We start from the raw sequence: 16,563 nt of genomic DNA on the forward strand, positions 1-16,563 counted from the left end.
TGGGTAAATACCTAGTAGTGTAATTGATGAATTTTAGGGTTCTATTTTTAACATTTTGAGGAACCTCTATACTGTTTTCCAGAATGGCTGTAGCAGTTTACATTCCCACCAACAGTACAAGACAGTTCTCCTTTTTCCACATCCTTGCCAACATTTGTTATTTACTGTGTTAATTTGAGCCATTCTGACAGGTGAGAGATGATATCCCATTGTAGTTTTGATATGTATTTTGCTGCTGATGAGTGATGTTGAGCATTGTTTCATGTGTCTGTTGGCCATTTGTATGTTTTCTTTGGAAAAATGTCTGTTCATGTGTTCTGCCCATTATTTTGGGTGTTGAGTTTGATATATTTTGGATACTACCCCTTTATCAGATATGCCATTTGCAGGTATCTTCTTCCATTTTCATAGGTTGTCTTTTAGTTTTGTTGATAGTTTCCTTCACTGTGCAGCAGCTTTTTATTTTGATGTAGCCCCAATTTTTGGGGGGTTTATTTTTGCCTTTGTTTCTCTTCCTTCAGGGGACATATTTAGAAAGAAGTTGCTACTGCTGATGTCAGAGAGGTTACTGCCTGTGTTCTTCTCTAGGATTTTCATGGTTCCATGTCTCACCTTTAGGTCTTTTACCCACTTCAAAATTATTTTTGTGTATGGTGTAAGACAGTGATCTAGTTTAATTCTTTCCATGTTGCTATCCAGTTTTCCTAGCATCATTTGTTGAAGAGGCTGTCTTATCCCTATGGATGTTCTTTCTTGCTTTGTTGAAGGTTAATTGACCATATAGTTATGGGTTAATTTCTGAATTTTCTGTTGTTTCATTGATCTTTGTATCTTATTTTTGTGCTAGGACCATACAGTTTGTGATGCTTCTAGCTTTTCTTTTGTTTTTCAAGATTGTTTTTGGCTATTTGGGGTCTTTTGTGGTTCCATGAAAATTTAAGACTCTCCTAGTGTACAAACCTTGGATAATCCTTCCCTTTGAGTTGGGACAGAACCAGTGAATATGTGATGGAATATCATTCCTGTGATTATAGTATGTAGTAAAGATGAAGGAATTTTGAATATGAAATTAAGATCCATAATTAGTGAACTTTAAGTTAGTCAAAGGGAGATCATTCTGAGTGGGCTGTGAGCCATTTAAAAGATGAGAGATGTCAAAGAGATTCTCTTGCTGGCTCAGAAGAAACAAACTGTCATGTTGGGAGAGGGCCTATAACTGGGATGTGAACAGAATACCTAGGAGACAAGAGCAACCCCTGGCAGATAGTAAGAAAAGGAAACTACGGTTACAAAACAACTTGAATTCTATCAACAATCAATGAGCTTAGAAGGGGACTTCAGCCTCTGATGAGACTGCGGCCCCTGCTAATGATTTTATTTAGCCTTATGAAACTCTTGAGCAAAAAGAACACTCACTTGTGTGATATTATAAATGGGTGTTGTTTTAAGTTGCCAGGATTTTGGTAATTTTTTACACAATGATGAATATTAAATATAGTAATGAAGGAAAAAGTAGTTAATCATTTGACAATTTTGCTCCCTTTATTTTAGACTTCCTGAAGATACACTTAGGTTTCTTCAATTAGATTTTGTTATAGACCTGGCTTTTTATGAGTTCCTATTCATAATCTAGGAAAGTAAGTATAGTTTTCTTGTATTATGTATTGCCTTGTTTCACAGAGCACTCTCATGGTTTATGCTTCTATAACTCTCCTTACCCCTCATGATATCTTTTGTGATGGAAATGACTCAAAATGAAATAAAAGGAGATATAACCATGAGCACTGCTTATCACTTCAATTCTTTTTTCTTGAAGTGATAAGCAAGAAACTTTTCACTAGGAAAACTTTTGAATTAGATACTAGTAGAGAAGGCAAAGCAGGCATATAACATATGAGGGAATGGACTAAGATGAGAAAGGAAGGGAGTTTTAACCTAAATATATTTCTAACTTTAACAGGTTCAAAAAATGCACCATTTGCCTGCTATGAAGAAATACATTCTCAAACTGATAGGTTTGGGAACTGCGGTCTAAAAAGAGGCCAGTATATATTCTGTTCATGGAGGTATGCTATGCAAATGTTAGATACTTTTTTTTTTGTTTCATAAGATTCTATTTTTAGATTTTCTCTCTATGTCTCATTCATCCTAGTGGTTTCAAGGATCACATGTGTTTGGGAATGAATGGGAATGAATCTTAAATTAAATTCTATAGCCCTGACATCTTTCTTGTGCCATAGGCTTAAATTTCTGTCTGTTTTTTTTTTTTTTTTTCTGTATGTGGGTGATCATTAGGCTTCTAAATTCAGTCCAAGATTGAAAGTAATGATAGTCATTACACCTTTCCTCTTTGAACCTGCATTTTTCTTTACAAAAATGCTATCCCCATTCACTTCATTGCTTGCTCAAGCTGAAGACTACCCAGTGTTTATAAAATGAATTTAATTTCCCCTGCATCTGAAAAGCAAGCTCTTTGATATTTTGGTCATAAATTTAATTTAATAAACATCTCTTAAGAATCTACTATGTGCCTGACACTGGGCTAGCTCCTTGTTAGCAAAGCATACATGACCCTTGTACTTAGGAATTTGTACACTGGTAAGCACATCATGTATTGTTTCCTTGGTTTGTTATGCTATTACTTTTGTTTAGAAATACCTTACTCTCTGCCTATTAAAATTGGACTCAGAAGGCATCTTCTCCATGAAATTTCCCCTAATTGCTAAGTTAGAATGTGTCCTTATCTTAAATCTTCATAAGAATTATTTTATTTGTAGCACTTTCAATAGGGTTTATATTACATTTAATATTAAACGGTAAGGTCCTTGAGGATAGGGGTCACAACTTATTTATCTTTCTATATTTCTACAGAAGGATATGAAATACTTGAGTGAATTGATTATTTGACAATAAGTATATATCTGCACAGGGAATAAAAGACCATTAGCACCATTGAAAGATAACCTTGTAGAATATTTGCTTCAAATGTTAGTGTTAAAATTACACTCTCTCTAGTAACATTTAACATAAATGGAGGTCATTCATTTTTTTTTTTGTCAAGGAAAGCTAATCTGAAGTATTCCTAATAAATGCCTAATGTGTAATAATCATATAATTTTATTATGTTTGCAGGGATCTTCAATGTGGAAGATTAATTTGTACTTATCCTACTCGAGTTCCTTTTTACAAAGAAAATAGTGCTGTGATTTATGCCTTTGTACGAAATAGTTTATGTATAACTATAGACTACAAATTACCTCACTCAAAACGAGATCCAATGGAGGTCCCCAGTGGCAGTTTTTGTGATGAAGACAGGGTAAATGATTTAAAATCTATTTTTGTCTAATTTTATTCATTTCTTTAATAAATATTTTCATTTGTTTCAAATTTCAATTCATTTCTAGTGCTGTATAACTTTAAATCTTTCAATAAGGAGAAAATGAATAAGCTTCATTTTGTCTTCATATATTAAGAGGGCAAAAGGAATGTTTGATATCCTTCAGAATTTCAGTATTATGACCAAGGAAACTCCCAAGTATTTCATGGCTGTAGTGTAGAGAGGAGAGATCTTGGAAGTATATTAAGTACTCCATAGCATGGAAATTCACTTTCTTTCTTAGAGAAAAGAAGAAATCTCACTTTGTAATATATGTCTCCTTGTAGCCCATTATATAAGAGCATAACTTACATCAGCCTTCTTGGAATCAAGTCTTCAAAACTGATTTTTTTTTCTTTTACATTTTAAAAGTTACCTAACCAGTCTGAGGTACTATAACTGTATATAAAGTGAGGATAATAATAGCATTTACTCTATGGGGTTATTGCAAAGATTAAATAAAATAACTGTAAAGTGCTTCATATGATGCCTGTCACATAGTGAAAGTTAAATACAGATTGGCTATTATTATTGATTATTATAATTCATTATCTCTGAGGCTAACTCAAATCTGGAGAAAACATACAATGAATGAATTTACTTCAAAATCTCATTTAATTCCTGACCAGATCTTTGCTTATGAGGAACCATAATATAGTATATGGTGTACACATTAAGTACTAAGATGTGCATACATCTATATTCCAATGTTTTCATTCAATAAATCATTTTGAACAGATTTTTAATATGTGAAATGTATATGTTAATAGCCATTTCTGGTGGTTTAAACTATAAGTTTAAATAAGTTTACTATAGGTAAAATATGTAGTCTTCTTAGTATTGATTTACTCTTCATGCCTCTGAGTCATAAATGCTTCCTTGATGGATGTATATACGAAGGAGCTCAGTAGATAGATATATTTAGGCCATGGAGCCAAAATAATTACAAAATGAAACATAGTCAACAGATGATTTGTTATTATTCAGTTGATAATTTAGTCAGAATAGAATCCTTTTTATAACATGGAAAATTCTCAGGGATAATTCATGAGAACACATTTTATGAAGTAGTTTTTAGTATAAATCACATATGATGAAACATTCTTGGCAATTTTTTTGTCAGCATCCTTGTATAGCAGGACTTTTCATTTCAGTTTCAACTGATGCAGGCAGACAATAAATACTACATTTGAGGAGGGGGAAAGATGGCAGAAGAGTAGGGTCCCCAAGTCACCTGTCCCCACCAAATTACCTAGATAACTTTCAAGTCATCCTGAAAACCTACGAATTCGGCCTGAGATTTAAAGAGAGAACAGCTGGAATGCTACAGTGAGAAGAGTTCGCGCTTCTATCAAGGTAGGAAGACGGAAAAAAAAATAAAGAAATAAAAAAGCGTCCAAGGGGGAGGGGCCCCACGAGGAGCCTACAGGAAAGCCCTGTCCAGGAGAAGCAGGAGCTTCACCAATCTTCCGGAGGAAAGGCGCTCGCAGGGAGTTGGAGCAGGACCCCAGGAGGGGCGGGGATGCCTTCAGGCTCCTGGGGGCACTAACAGAGGACCTGCGCCCTGGGGAAGAGTGCGCCACACACCACGGGCGGAGCACCCTAATGGCCTGGAGAGCGCACCTGGCGGGGCTCCGGGAGCGCAATTGCAGCAGAGCAGGCCCTGGAGCCCAGGGCGCTGGGGAACACAGCCCAAGATCCAGCGCTCCCTCCGGGACAGGAAGAGGCCAGGAGGAGACAGGAAAGCAAGGCCGCTCCTGCCAGTGGGTGGCCCCGAGCTATGCAGATCAGCAGCCCCGCGCCCGGAGCATCCAGGCCCCTACAGACTGAGAGCTGCGGTAGTTACTGCGGGAGCTAATTCCAGGGCTGGAGAGCTGGCCACCGCCGCTGTGGTTGTTCCTCATGGGGCCTCACAGGATAAACAACCCCCACTGGGCCTCACCATGGCCTCACAGGATAAACAGGATAAACAACTCCCACTGAGCCCTGCACCAGGCAGGAGGCTGAGCAGCTCCCCCAGATGCTCACACCTGAGAGTCAGCACAGCAGGCCCCTCCCCCAGAAGACCAGCTAGAGGGACAGGGAAAAAACAAATTATTCACCAAGCAACACTGGAAAGTTACAGGGGAAGTCGAGGGATTTACAGTATATAGAATCAGAGGATACTCCCCCTTGTTTTTTGTTTTCTGTTGGCTTCCCCGCCCCCTTTTTTCTTTTCTTCTTCCTTTTTTTTTTTTTTTTCCTTTTTTCTCTTCTCTCTTTTTCTCCTTATTCCAGTACAACTTGTTTTTGGCCACTCTGCACTGAGCAAAATGACTAGAAGGAAAAACTCACCTCAAAAGAAAGAATCAGAAACAGTCCTCTCTCCCACAAGTTACAAAGTTTGGATTACAATTCAGTGTCAGAAAGCCAATTCAGAAGCACAATTATAAGGCTACTGGGGGCTCTTGAAAAAAGCATAAAGGATTCAAGAGACTTAATGACTGCAGAATTTAGAACTAATCAGGCAGAAATTAAAAATCAGAGATGAGATGCAATACAAACTAGAGGTCCTAATGTTGATGGTTAACAAGGTAGAAGAACGAGTGAGTGACATAGAAGACAAGTTGATGGCAAGGAGGGAAACTGAGGAAAAAAGAGAAAAACAAAAGATCATGAGGATAGGTTAAGGGAAATAAATGACAGCCTTCAAAGGAAAAATCTGCGTTTAATTGGGGTTCCTGAGGGTGCTGAAAGGGACAGAGGTCCAGAATATGTATTTGAACAAATCATAGCTGAGAACTTTCCTAACCTGGGAAGGGAAACAGGCATTCAGATCCAGGAAATAGAGATCCCCACCTAATATCAATAAAAACCGCTCAATGCCTCGACATTCAATAGTGAAGCTTGCGAAGTCCAAAGATAGAGAGAAGATCCTTAAAGCAGAAAGAGACAAGAAATCTCTAACTTTTATGTGGAGAAATATTATATTAACAGCAGACCTCTATACAGAGACCTGGCAGGCCAGAAAAGGCTGGCAGGATATAATCAGGGTCCTAAATGAGAAGAACCTGCAGCCAAGAATCCTTTATCCAGCAAGGCTGTCATTCAGAATAGAAGGAGAAAGAGCTTCCAAGATAGGCAGAAACTGAAAGACTACGTGACTACCAAGCCAGCTCTGCAAGAAATACTAAGGGGGATTCTGTAATAGAAAGAGGAAGTCCAAGGGAACAATCCACAAAAACAGGGACTGATAGATATCATGATGACACTAAATTCATATCTTTCAATAGTAGCTCTGAACGTGAATGGGCTTAATGATCCCATCAAAAGGCGCAGGGTTTCAGATTGGATAAAAAGCAAGACTCATCTCTTTGCTGTCTACAAGAGGCTCATTTTAGACAGAAGGACACCTACAACCTGAAATTAAAAGGTTGGAGAACCATTTACCATTGAAATGGTCCTCAAAAGAAAGCAGGGGTAGCCATCCTTTTATCAGATAAATTAAAGTTTATCCCAACGATTGTAGTAAGAGATGAAGAGGGACACTATATCATACTTAAAGGATCTATCCAACAAGAGGACCTAACAATCATCAATATATATGCCCCGAATGTGGGAGCTGCCAAGTATATCAATTAATAACCAAAGTTAAGACATACTTAGATAATAATACACTTGGTGACTTCATTGTAGCGCTTTCTACAATCAATAGGTCTCTAAGCACAACATCTCCAAAGAAACAAGAACTTTAAATGATACACTGGACCAGATGGATTTCACAGATATTTACAGAACTTTACATCCAAACACAACTGAATACACATTCTTCTCAAGTGCACATGGACCTTTCTCCAGAATAGACCACATACTGGGTCACAGATCAGGTCTTAACCAATACCAAAAGATTGGGATTGTCCCCTGCATATTTTCAGACCATAATGCTTTGAAATTAGGACGAAATCACAAGAAGTTTGGAAGGATTTCAAATACGTGGAGGTTAAGGACCATCCTGCTAAAAGATGAAAGGGTCAACCAGGAAATTAGAGAAGAATTAAAAAGATTCATGGAAACTAATGAGAATGAAGATACAACCATTCAAAATCTTTGGAACACAGCGAAAGCAGTCCTGAGGGGGAAATATATCACAATACAAGCATCCATCCAAAAACTGGAAAGAACTAAAAACAAAAGCTAACCTTGCAGCTAAAGGACCCGGAGAAAAAAAACAGCAAATAGATCCTACACTCAGCAGAAGTAGAGAGTTAATAAAGATTCGAGCAGAACTCAATGAAATAGAGACCAGAAGAACTGTAGAACAGATCAACAAAACCAGGAGTTTGTTCTTTGAAAGAATTAATAAGATAGATTAACCATTAGCCAGCCTTATTAAAAAAAGAGAGAAAAGACTCAAATTAATAAAATCATGAACGAGAAAGGAGAGATCACCAGAAATACCAAGGAAATACAAATGATCTTAAAAACTTGTTACGAGCAGCTTTACGCCAATAAATTAGGCAATCAAGAAGAAATGGACACATTCCTGGAAAGCCACAAACTACCAAAACTGAACAGAAAGAAATAGAAAACCTGAACAGGCTAATAACCAGGGAGGAAATTGAAGCAGTCATCAAAAACCTCCCAAGACACAAAAGTCCAGGGCCAGATGGCTTCCCAGGGGAATTCTATCAAACGTTTAAAGAAGAAACCATACCTATTCTACTAAAGCTGTTCTGAAAGATAGAAAGAGATGTAATACTTCCAAACTCATTCTATGAGGTCCACATCACCTTTTCCAAAACCAAAGACCCCACCAAAAAGGAGAATTATAGACCAATATCCCTGATGAACATGGATGCAAAAATTCTCAACAAGATACTAGCCAATTGGGATCCCTGGGTGGCGCAGCAGTTTGGCGCCTGCCTTTGGCCCGGGCCGCGATCCTGGAGACCCTGGATCGAATCCCACATAGGGCTCCCGGTGCATGGAGCCTGCTTCTCCCTCTGCCTGTGTCTCTCTCTCTCTCTCTCTCTCTCTCTCTCTCTCTCTGTGTGTGACCATCATAAAAAAATTAAAAAAATAAAAATAAAAAAAAAAGATACTAGCCAATAGGATCCAACAATACATTAAGAAGATTATTCACCCTGACCAAGTGGGATTTATCCCCAGGATGCAAGGCTGGTTCAACACTCGTAAAGCAATCAATGTGATTGATCATATCAGCAAGAGAAAAAACAAGAAACCATATGATCATCTCAATAGATGCAGAGAAAACATTTGACAAATTACAGTATCCATTCCTGATCAAAACTCTTCAGAGTGTAGGGATAGAGGGAACATTCCTCAGCATCTTAAAAGCCATCTACGAAAAGCCCACAGCAAATATCATTCTCAATGGGGAAGCACTGGGAGCCTTTCCTCTAAGATCAGGAACTCGACAGGGATGTCCACTCTCACCACTGCTATTCAACATAGTACTAGAAGTCGTAGCCTCAGCAATCAGGCAACAAAAAGAAATAAAAGGCATCCAAATTGGCAAAGTAGAAGTCAAAGTCTCCCTCTTCACAGATCACATGATACTGTACGTAGAAAACCCAAAAGACTCCACCCCAAGACTGCTAGGACTCATATAGCAATTTGGCAGTGTAGCAGGAGACAAAATCAATGCCCAGAATTCAGTGGCATTTCTATACACTAACAATGAGACTGAATAAAGAGAAATTAAGGAGTCAATCCCATTTACAATTGCACCCAAAAGCATAAGATACCTAGGAATAAACCTAAGCAAAGAGGTAAAGGATCTATACCATAAAAACTACAGAACGCTTCTGAAAGATATTGAGGAAGACACAAAGAGATGGAAAAATATTCTATGCTCATGGTTTGGAAGAATTAATATTATGAAAATGTCAATGTTACCCAGGGCAATTTACATGTTTAATGCAATCCCTATCATAATAACATGGACTTGGGATTCTTGGGTGGCTCAGTGGTTTAGCATCTGCCTTTGGCTCAGGGCATGATCCCTGAGTTCTGGGATCATGTCCCACGTCGGGCTCCCTGCATGGAGCCTGCTTCTCCCTCTGCGTTTATCTCTGTCTCTGTCTCTCTCTCTCTCTCTCTCTGTGTATCTCTCACAAATAAATAAATAAAAACTAAAAAAAAAATACCATGGACTTTCTTCAGAGAGTTAGAACAAATCATCTTAAGATTTGTTTGGAATCAGAAAAGACCTTGCTTGAATAGCCAGGGGAATATTAAAAAAGAACACCAGAGCTGGGGGCATCTCAGTGCCAGATTTCAGGTTGTACTACAAAGCTGTGGTCATCAAGACAGTGTGGTACTGGCACAAAAACAGACACACAGATCAATGGAACAGAATAGAGAATCCAGAAGTGGACCCTCAACTTTATGGTCAACTAATATTCGACAAAGCAGGAACGACTATCCACTGGAAAAAAGACAGTCTCTTAAATAAATGGTGCTGGGAAAATTGGACATCCACATGCAGAAGAATGGAACTAGACCACTCTCTCTCACCATACACAAAGATAAACTTAAAATAGATGAAAAATCTAAATGTGAGACAAGATTCCATCAAAATCCTAGAGGAGAACACAGGCAACACCCTTTTTGAACTGGGCCACAGTAACTTCTTGCAAGATACATCCATGAAGGCAAGAGAAACAAAAGCAAAAATGAATTATTGGGACTTCATCAAGATAAGAAGCTTTTGCACAGCAAAAGAAACAGTCAACAAAACTAAAAGACAACCTACAGAATGGGAGAAGATATTTGCAAATGACCTATCAGATAAAGGGCTAGTATCCAAGATCTATAAAGAACTTATTAAACTCAACAGCAAAGAAACAAACAATCCAATCATGAAATAGGCAAAAGGCATGAACAGAAATCTCAAGAGGAAGACATAGACATGGCCAACAAGCACATGATAAAATGTTCCGCATCACTAGCCATCAGGGAAATACAAATGAAAACCACAATGAGATACCACCTCACACCAGTGAGAATGGGGAAAATTAACAAGGCAGGAAACAACAAATGTTGGAGAGGATGTGGAGAAAGGGGAACCCTCTTGCACTTTTGGTGAGAATGTGAACTGGTGCAGCCACTCTGGAAAACTGTGGCGGTTCCTCAAAGAGTTAAAAATAGATCTGCCCTACGACCCAGCAATTGCACACTGCTGGGGATTTACCCCAAAGATACAGATGCAATGAAACGCCGGGACACCTGCACCCCGATGTTTCTAGCAGCAACGTCCACAATAGCCAAACCGTGGAAGGAGCCTGGGTGTCCATCGAAAGATGAATGGATAAAGAATATGTGGTCTATGTATACAATGGAATATTATTCAGCCATTAGAAACGACAAATACCCACCATTTGCTTCAACGTGGATGGAACTGGAGGGTATTATGCTGAGTGAAATAAGTCAATCAGAGAAGGACAAACATTCTATGGTCTCATTCATTTGGGGAATATAAAACATAGTTAAAGGGAATAAAGGGGAAAGGAGAAAATGTGAGTGAAATATCAGAGAGGGAGACAGAACATGAGAGACTCCTCTAATTCTGAGAAATGAATAAGGGGTGGTGGAAAGGGAGGTGGGTGGGGGGTGACGGGCACTGAGGAGGATACTTGATGGGATGAGCACTGGTGTTATGCAATATGTTGGCAAATTGAACTCCAATAAAAAAAAAGAACATCTAAAAAAAAATACTACATTTGAAAGGGAGTTGTTAGACACACCATTATGGCCATGAACTAGTGAGAAAACTCAACACATACAGTAAAGATTTAAAAGGGTTAGTTTGGATTTAGAAAGGGTTTTTGAGGTCATTTTTTTGAAGAGAGTTGTGATATGCTGTAATGTTTAAAAGGAGATAATTTTCAAATATCTCAAAACAATTATCAAATTCTTTATTTTATTATTTTTTTTTAGATTTCATTTACTTATTCATGAGAGACACACAGAGAGAGAGAGGCAGAGACACAGGCAGAGGGAGAAGCAGGCTCCATGCAGAGAGCCTGATGTGGGACCCTGGACTCCGGGATCATGCCCTAGGCCGAATACAGGTGCTAAACCACTGAGCCACCCAGAGATCCCCCCAAATCTCAAATTCTTTAGAAAAAGGATGATTGTACTCATGTAAGAAAACTACAACTTAGAGAAATTGATATTACTGTAAATATTGGAGTTGAGAATATATCCTTAATCCTCTGATTATTACAGTTTAAACATAAGGGGACTAGAGCTGGATATAGTCACATATTACATAATAGAATGTTAGATATGTATAGCATATTTTAATAATTCCTATTACCTTTATTAGATCACTCTAATAATAGCTCAAATTTGATTAAAACTTAATATATGTCCTGATTATGAGTGGGAAATATATAGAGGGTGACAAAACATGAGAGACTCCTAACTCTGGGAAATGAACAAAGGGTAGTGGAAGGGGAGGTGGGCAGGGGAATGGGGTCACCAGGTGATAGGCACTGAGGAGGGCACTTGATGAGATGAGCAATGAGTGTTATACTATATGTTGGCAAATCAAATTTCAATAAAAAATATGTATATGTCCTTAGTATATTGAATTGATTTTTTTCAGTACAAACTTTTGCAAGTTTTTTTAAAAGATTTTATTTATTTATTTATGAGAGACAGAGAGAGAGAGGGAGGGGGAGAGAGAGAGAGTTAGAGACACAGGCAGAGGGAGAAGCAGACTCCATGCAAGGAGCCGGATGTGGGACTCCATCCTGGATCCCGGAATCACGCCCTGAGCCAAAGGCAGATGCTCAACCACTGAGCCACCCAGGTGTCCCTCAATACAAACTTTTGATATATGCAACAACAACAAAAAATTCAAATAAAAAGATATACTGTGCTCTTAGGAATAGTTTTATTAGATTTCAGGGTATCATAATAAAAAGTGGTTATATGGATATGATTTTTCTTATTGATCTTGTTTTATTTGTTTCTCCCATTTCCCTACATTGAATTATTTTTTAAGACTAATTTTTAGAATAATTTTAGGTTTACAGCAAAACTGAGAGGAAGGTACAGAGATACTCTCTTGTTCCCACACAAGCACAATCTCCTGTATTACCAACAATCCCCCACCAGAGTGGGACTTTGTCATAATTGATAAACCTACATTGACACATCATTGTCTCCCAGTTCATACTTTATATTAGACTTACCTGAAAAAGCCCCAAATACTTGGAGATTAAACAAACATTTTTAAATAACACATCTTAAGAGAAACTGAAAAATATTTTGAACTAAATGAAAATGAAAATACAACATAAAAATTTGCAGGTTACAGCAAAAGCAGTACTTAGATGGAAATGTATTGCATTGAAGGGTTATGGTCTTATGGTATAAAATTACTGATTGTAATGTTAAGACAGCTGGACTCCTGTAACATGTAAAAAGTTTTTTTGTATTTTTTCTTTTCTTTTTGTTTTTAGATATGTGTAAATCGTGAATGTCTAGAAGCAAGGATGCTTAGAGCTCAATTAAGGTTTTGTTCAGAGGGGTGCGGAGAACACGGAGTAAGTAAGCACAAAATTAATGTTTCCTCAAATCACATCTATCTTGGACTCTTTTTAGCATCGTTTAATTTACTCAAAATTTATTATGTTTCTTTTATTTGAAAGTCCCTGTTGTATCTCACTTCAATGTGGAGTTAAATTAGGTTACTAAATTTGTAACCAAAGGTAGTATGAGAACATTGTATGGAATTAAATTGTTGATGACCTTAACAGAATTATTCTAATGCCAGCTACTTATCAGAGGCATTAAATATTCCAATGAATACATTCATCTGTTCAATAAGAGAAGATAATTATGCCATAATTTGTGTGTCTGCAAATATATGCAGTAAGGGAAAACTATTGGTTTTGTCCTCCTTTTTTAACAGACTTTTTTTTTTTAAATAGTTTTAAGTTCATAGCAAAATTAAGAAGAAAGTATAGAGGCTTCCTATATACTTCCTAACCCCAATACACAAAGCCTCTCCCACTATCAAAATTCTCCACCAGAGTGGTACTCTAAGTGTATCTTCTTTGTGGGCTATGTGTACCATGCTGTTGTGACAGTCATGTTTGCCTTAGCCCAGCCAACTACAATGACCTGCTTTGCCTACTGTTGGCTCACTGAGCAGGGTTTTGTCCCCCCCATTAAGAGATCTGAGGCCACCACAGGTTCACTGGTGGGCAGGGTTGGCAGTCAGACTTAGATGCTAAAATCAGTCTCTGAGCTACAACTGTGGGTGCACTGACTGGCGAGGTTTGCTCCCTACATCATCAACTGAGAGGCTTTTGTTGGTGGGTGGGACTGGCTGGCTGACTAGACAACTGCAGTTAGCTACTTTGCCACAGTTGCAAGCCTGCCAAATGGCCGATCTTGCTCCCAGTGCAGCCATCTAAGAGGCCTGGCTGGAGAGATCATGGGTGTGGTGGTGTGTGTGGTTATCTACCCCTCTCTCCAGGGCAGAAGTCACTCTGGAGTCACTCATTCCTGCTGGGGCTGCTTGTGGGTATGGCAGGGCAGGAGCTGCTTTGGAGGGATATCTGCCATAATATGCAGGTCAGATGGGGCAGGTGTGATGGGGGATGTGGAGACAGGGCATGCAGTGCTAGCAAGATAGATGGAGAAAGCACTGGCTCCAGCAGGCGTCAGCTATGTAAGCTGGGAGATGGCAGGGGGCGGAGAGAAATGGTGTCCACCAGCAGTTTTGTTCCTGGAGATATCTACTAAAGATCCTCTCCCACTCCAGTGCATGCTTTGATATTAATAAATAAACCTTCTTCATGTATACCCCAGGCACTTTTCAAACTATTTCTTCTGTGCTGTGTCATAGGTGGAGTTATTTATTATGCTGACTCTTCAAGGGTGGGGACTCAGTTTCCTATTGTCCTCTAACTCTCCCTAGTTAAACCCTGCTGATTTTAAAAGCTCCTAAATTTCAGTTCCACCAGTTTTCAAAGCTAGATATTATGGGGACTCATCTCAGTGCAGATCCCTGGTGCCTGGGATGCCTGGGGTGCCTAGAAGTGATCCTCTCACTTATTTGTACTTGGGGTGTTCCTCTTGTTTGTAGTTAGTCTCACTGGGGATTTAGTTCCCAACTGCATCTCTCCCCTCCTACACTTTTCAATGTAGTCTCCTCTCTGTGGTGGGACATCTGTTCTGCCAGTCTTCAGATCATTTTCAGAATTAGTTCCATATGTATTGCTGTTATCTCCATGTGTCTATGGGGTGAGATGAGCTCAGGATCCTCCTACTCCACCATCTTTCCTGAACTTCTATTATTTCTTTAAATAGACTTTCTGTCCCCTTTCCTCACCTTCTTCTGGAATTCCAGTTATTCTAATATCTATGTTTGATGATTTCCCATTAGATCATGTGTGTTTTCTTCACTCTTTTTCATTCTTCTTTCTTTGTTCTACTCTGGGTTAGTTAAAAGTTCCTATCTCTAGATCTGTTTGTTCTCTCCTGCTGCAGATGCTCTCTATTGTATTTTTCTTGTCATTTATTACATTCTGTATCTCCAGAATTTGTTTAGTTCTTTTTTATGATTTCTCTTTGTTAAATTCCTCAAAACAGCTAAATTGAAATTTTTTTTCAGTTAAATTGACAAATTCTCTGATTTGAGTTCAATAGCTGGATTATTATTGTTATTTTTTGGTAATAGCATGTTAAGAGGATTCTTCATGTTCGTTGGAGTTTTATGTTGCTGTTTTCACATTTGAAGTAGTCACCTCCTTAAATCTTTACTAGTTGTCTTCAGATGGGAGATATAATTCACTGGTCTTATATCTGGGTCTTTCCACAACCCTATATAGATATACTTGCTCCACATTTCTTGCACCCTCTTGTGGCAGGATTCTTAAACTGGTATGTCTTCTCTCTTACAACACACCAAGCCAGCTGCTGGAAACCTCTCTCTTATTTTCTGGAGGTGTGCTACAGCTTGAGTTTCTGATTTCTTTCTTGTCCAAGGATCCTGGCCTCATTTTCTGAGGGTACGTGCTGTCTACCAGAGCTTATTGCTGCCAAACTCAGGAATTCACACAGGAGGAGGCTGCAGAGTCTGAGGGAGTTGTGGAGTTAGCATTTGGGATGTTGTGGGTGCCCCTGGATTAGGTAAGGGGGGAATCTTTGAGTGAGAATCTCCCAGCAATTTGTAGGCAGGCTTCCTATTGGAGTAATGAAAGCATATAGCATGCCCTTTGCCCTTTGATATTCTTATCTGCTCTTTGCTGATTTCCTCCTTCCCCTCAGTTATAGAGATTCCTGCCTCAATACTCTGGGTGTTGTGGCAGAGAAATGGATTTCTCCAGCTGTGTCCTGCACAGTGGGTTAGCTGAGGGCTTACTCACCACTTTCCCTTTTCTCTGTTGAGAGGTCACTGCTGGCTAGTTCAGTCCTGTACTATGTGCCATTGGGGGAGGGACGGCACTGGTAGTTATTCTTACCCTCTCCAGTACATCCGAACAATTTTTATTTATTTAATTTTATTTATTTAATTTTATTATTTAATTTTATTTTATTGGGGTGCGTCAAAGGAATGCAGGAATCTATTTTTGAGAAACTATTCCTGGGAACACTTCTGCAATGCTATCTTTTCCTTAGGTTTCTGCCCACATCAGCACTCTCTAGGTTTTCTCCAACTGCATAAGAAGAACTGAGTCTTCTTCCCTGGCTCCTTCTGATTCCACAGCCCATAGTGAGGTCTGTTTGCCTATTACCTGATGCATAAGTGGGCAAGACTCCTTCTAGGTCCCTTGGTGTGTAGGTCTTGGTTCCGTAATTCTCATAGAGATATTATTCATGGATGGATGCTGAAATTTACTTGTTATAATGGGGAACCAAAGGAGGGAGGTTTTTTTTAACTGCTTAACTTTAAAATTTTTATTTAAATTCAATTAACATATAATGTATCATTGGTTTCAGAGGTAGAGTTAGTGGTTCATTGGTCTTATATACTACCCAGGGCTCATTACATCACATGCCCCCCTCAATACCCATCACCCAGTTACCCCATCTTCCCAGCTCCCACCCTCTAGCGACCCTAAGTTTGTTTCCTATGATTAAGAGTCTCTTATGGTTTGTCTCCCTCTCTGATTTCATCTTGTTTTATTTTTCCTTTCTTCCCTTAAGATCCTGTTTTGTTT

General features: G+C 38.8%; 1 protein-coding gene across 12 annotated transcripts in view; it reads left to right on the plus strand.

Annotated features, from left to right (window-relative positions):
• ADAM32 (ADAM metallopeptidase domain 32) overlaps positions 1 to 16,563 on the plus strand; it is a 181,765-nt gene that overhangs the window by 125,204 nt on the left and 39,998 nt on the right. For 10 of the 12 annotated variants that reach the window (XM_077849240.1, XM_077849242.1, XM_077849244.1 and 7 more), the window contains 3 exons: positions 1,961 to 2,066; positions 3,133 to 3,316; positions 12,853 to 12,940. In XM_077849240.1, the coding sequence (XP_077705366.1) occupies positions 1,961 to 2,066; positions 3,133 to 3,316; positions 12,853 to 12,940 (378 nt within the window). The remainder of the gene's footprint in view (positions 1 to 1,960; positions 2,067 to 3,132; positions 3,317 to 12,852; positions 12,941 to 16,563) is intronic. The other 2 variants (XR_013352994.1, XR_013352993.1) reach the window with 1 other exon arrangement.

Source organism: Canis aureus, chromosome 15 (assembly GCF_053574225.1).
Source record: "Canis aureus isolate CA01 chromosome 15, VMU_Caureus_v.1.0, whole genome shotgun sequence".
NCBI lineage: Eukaryota > Metazoa > Chordata > Mammalia > Carnivora > Canidae > Canis > Canis aureus.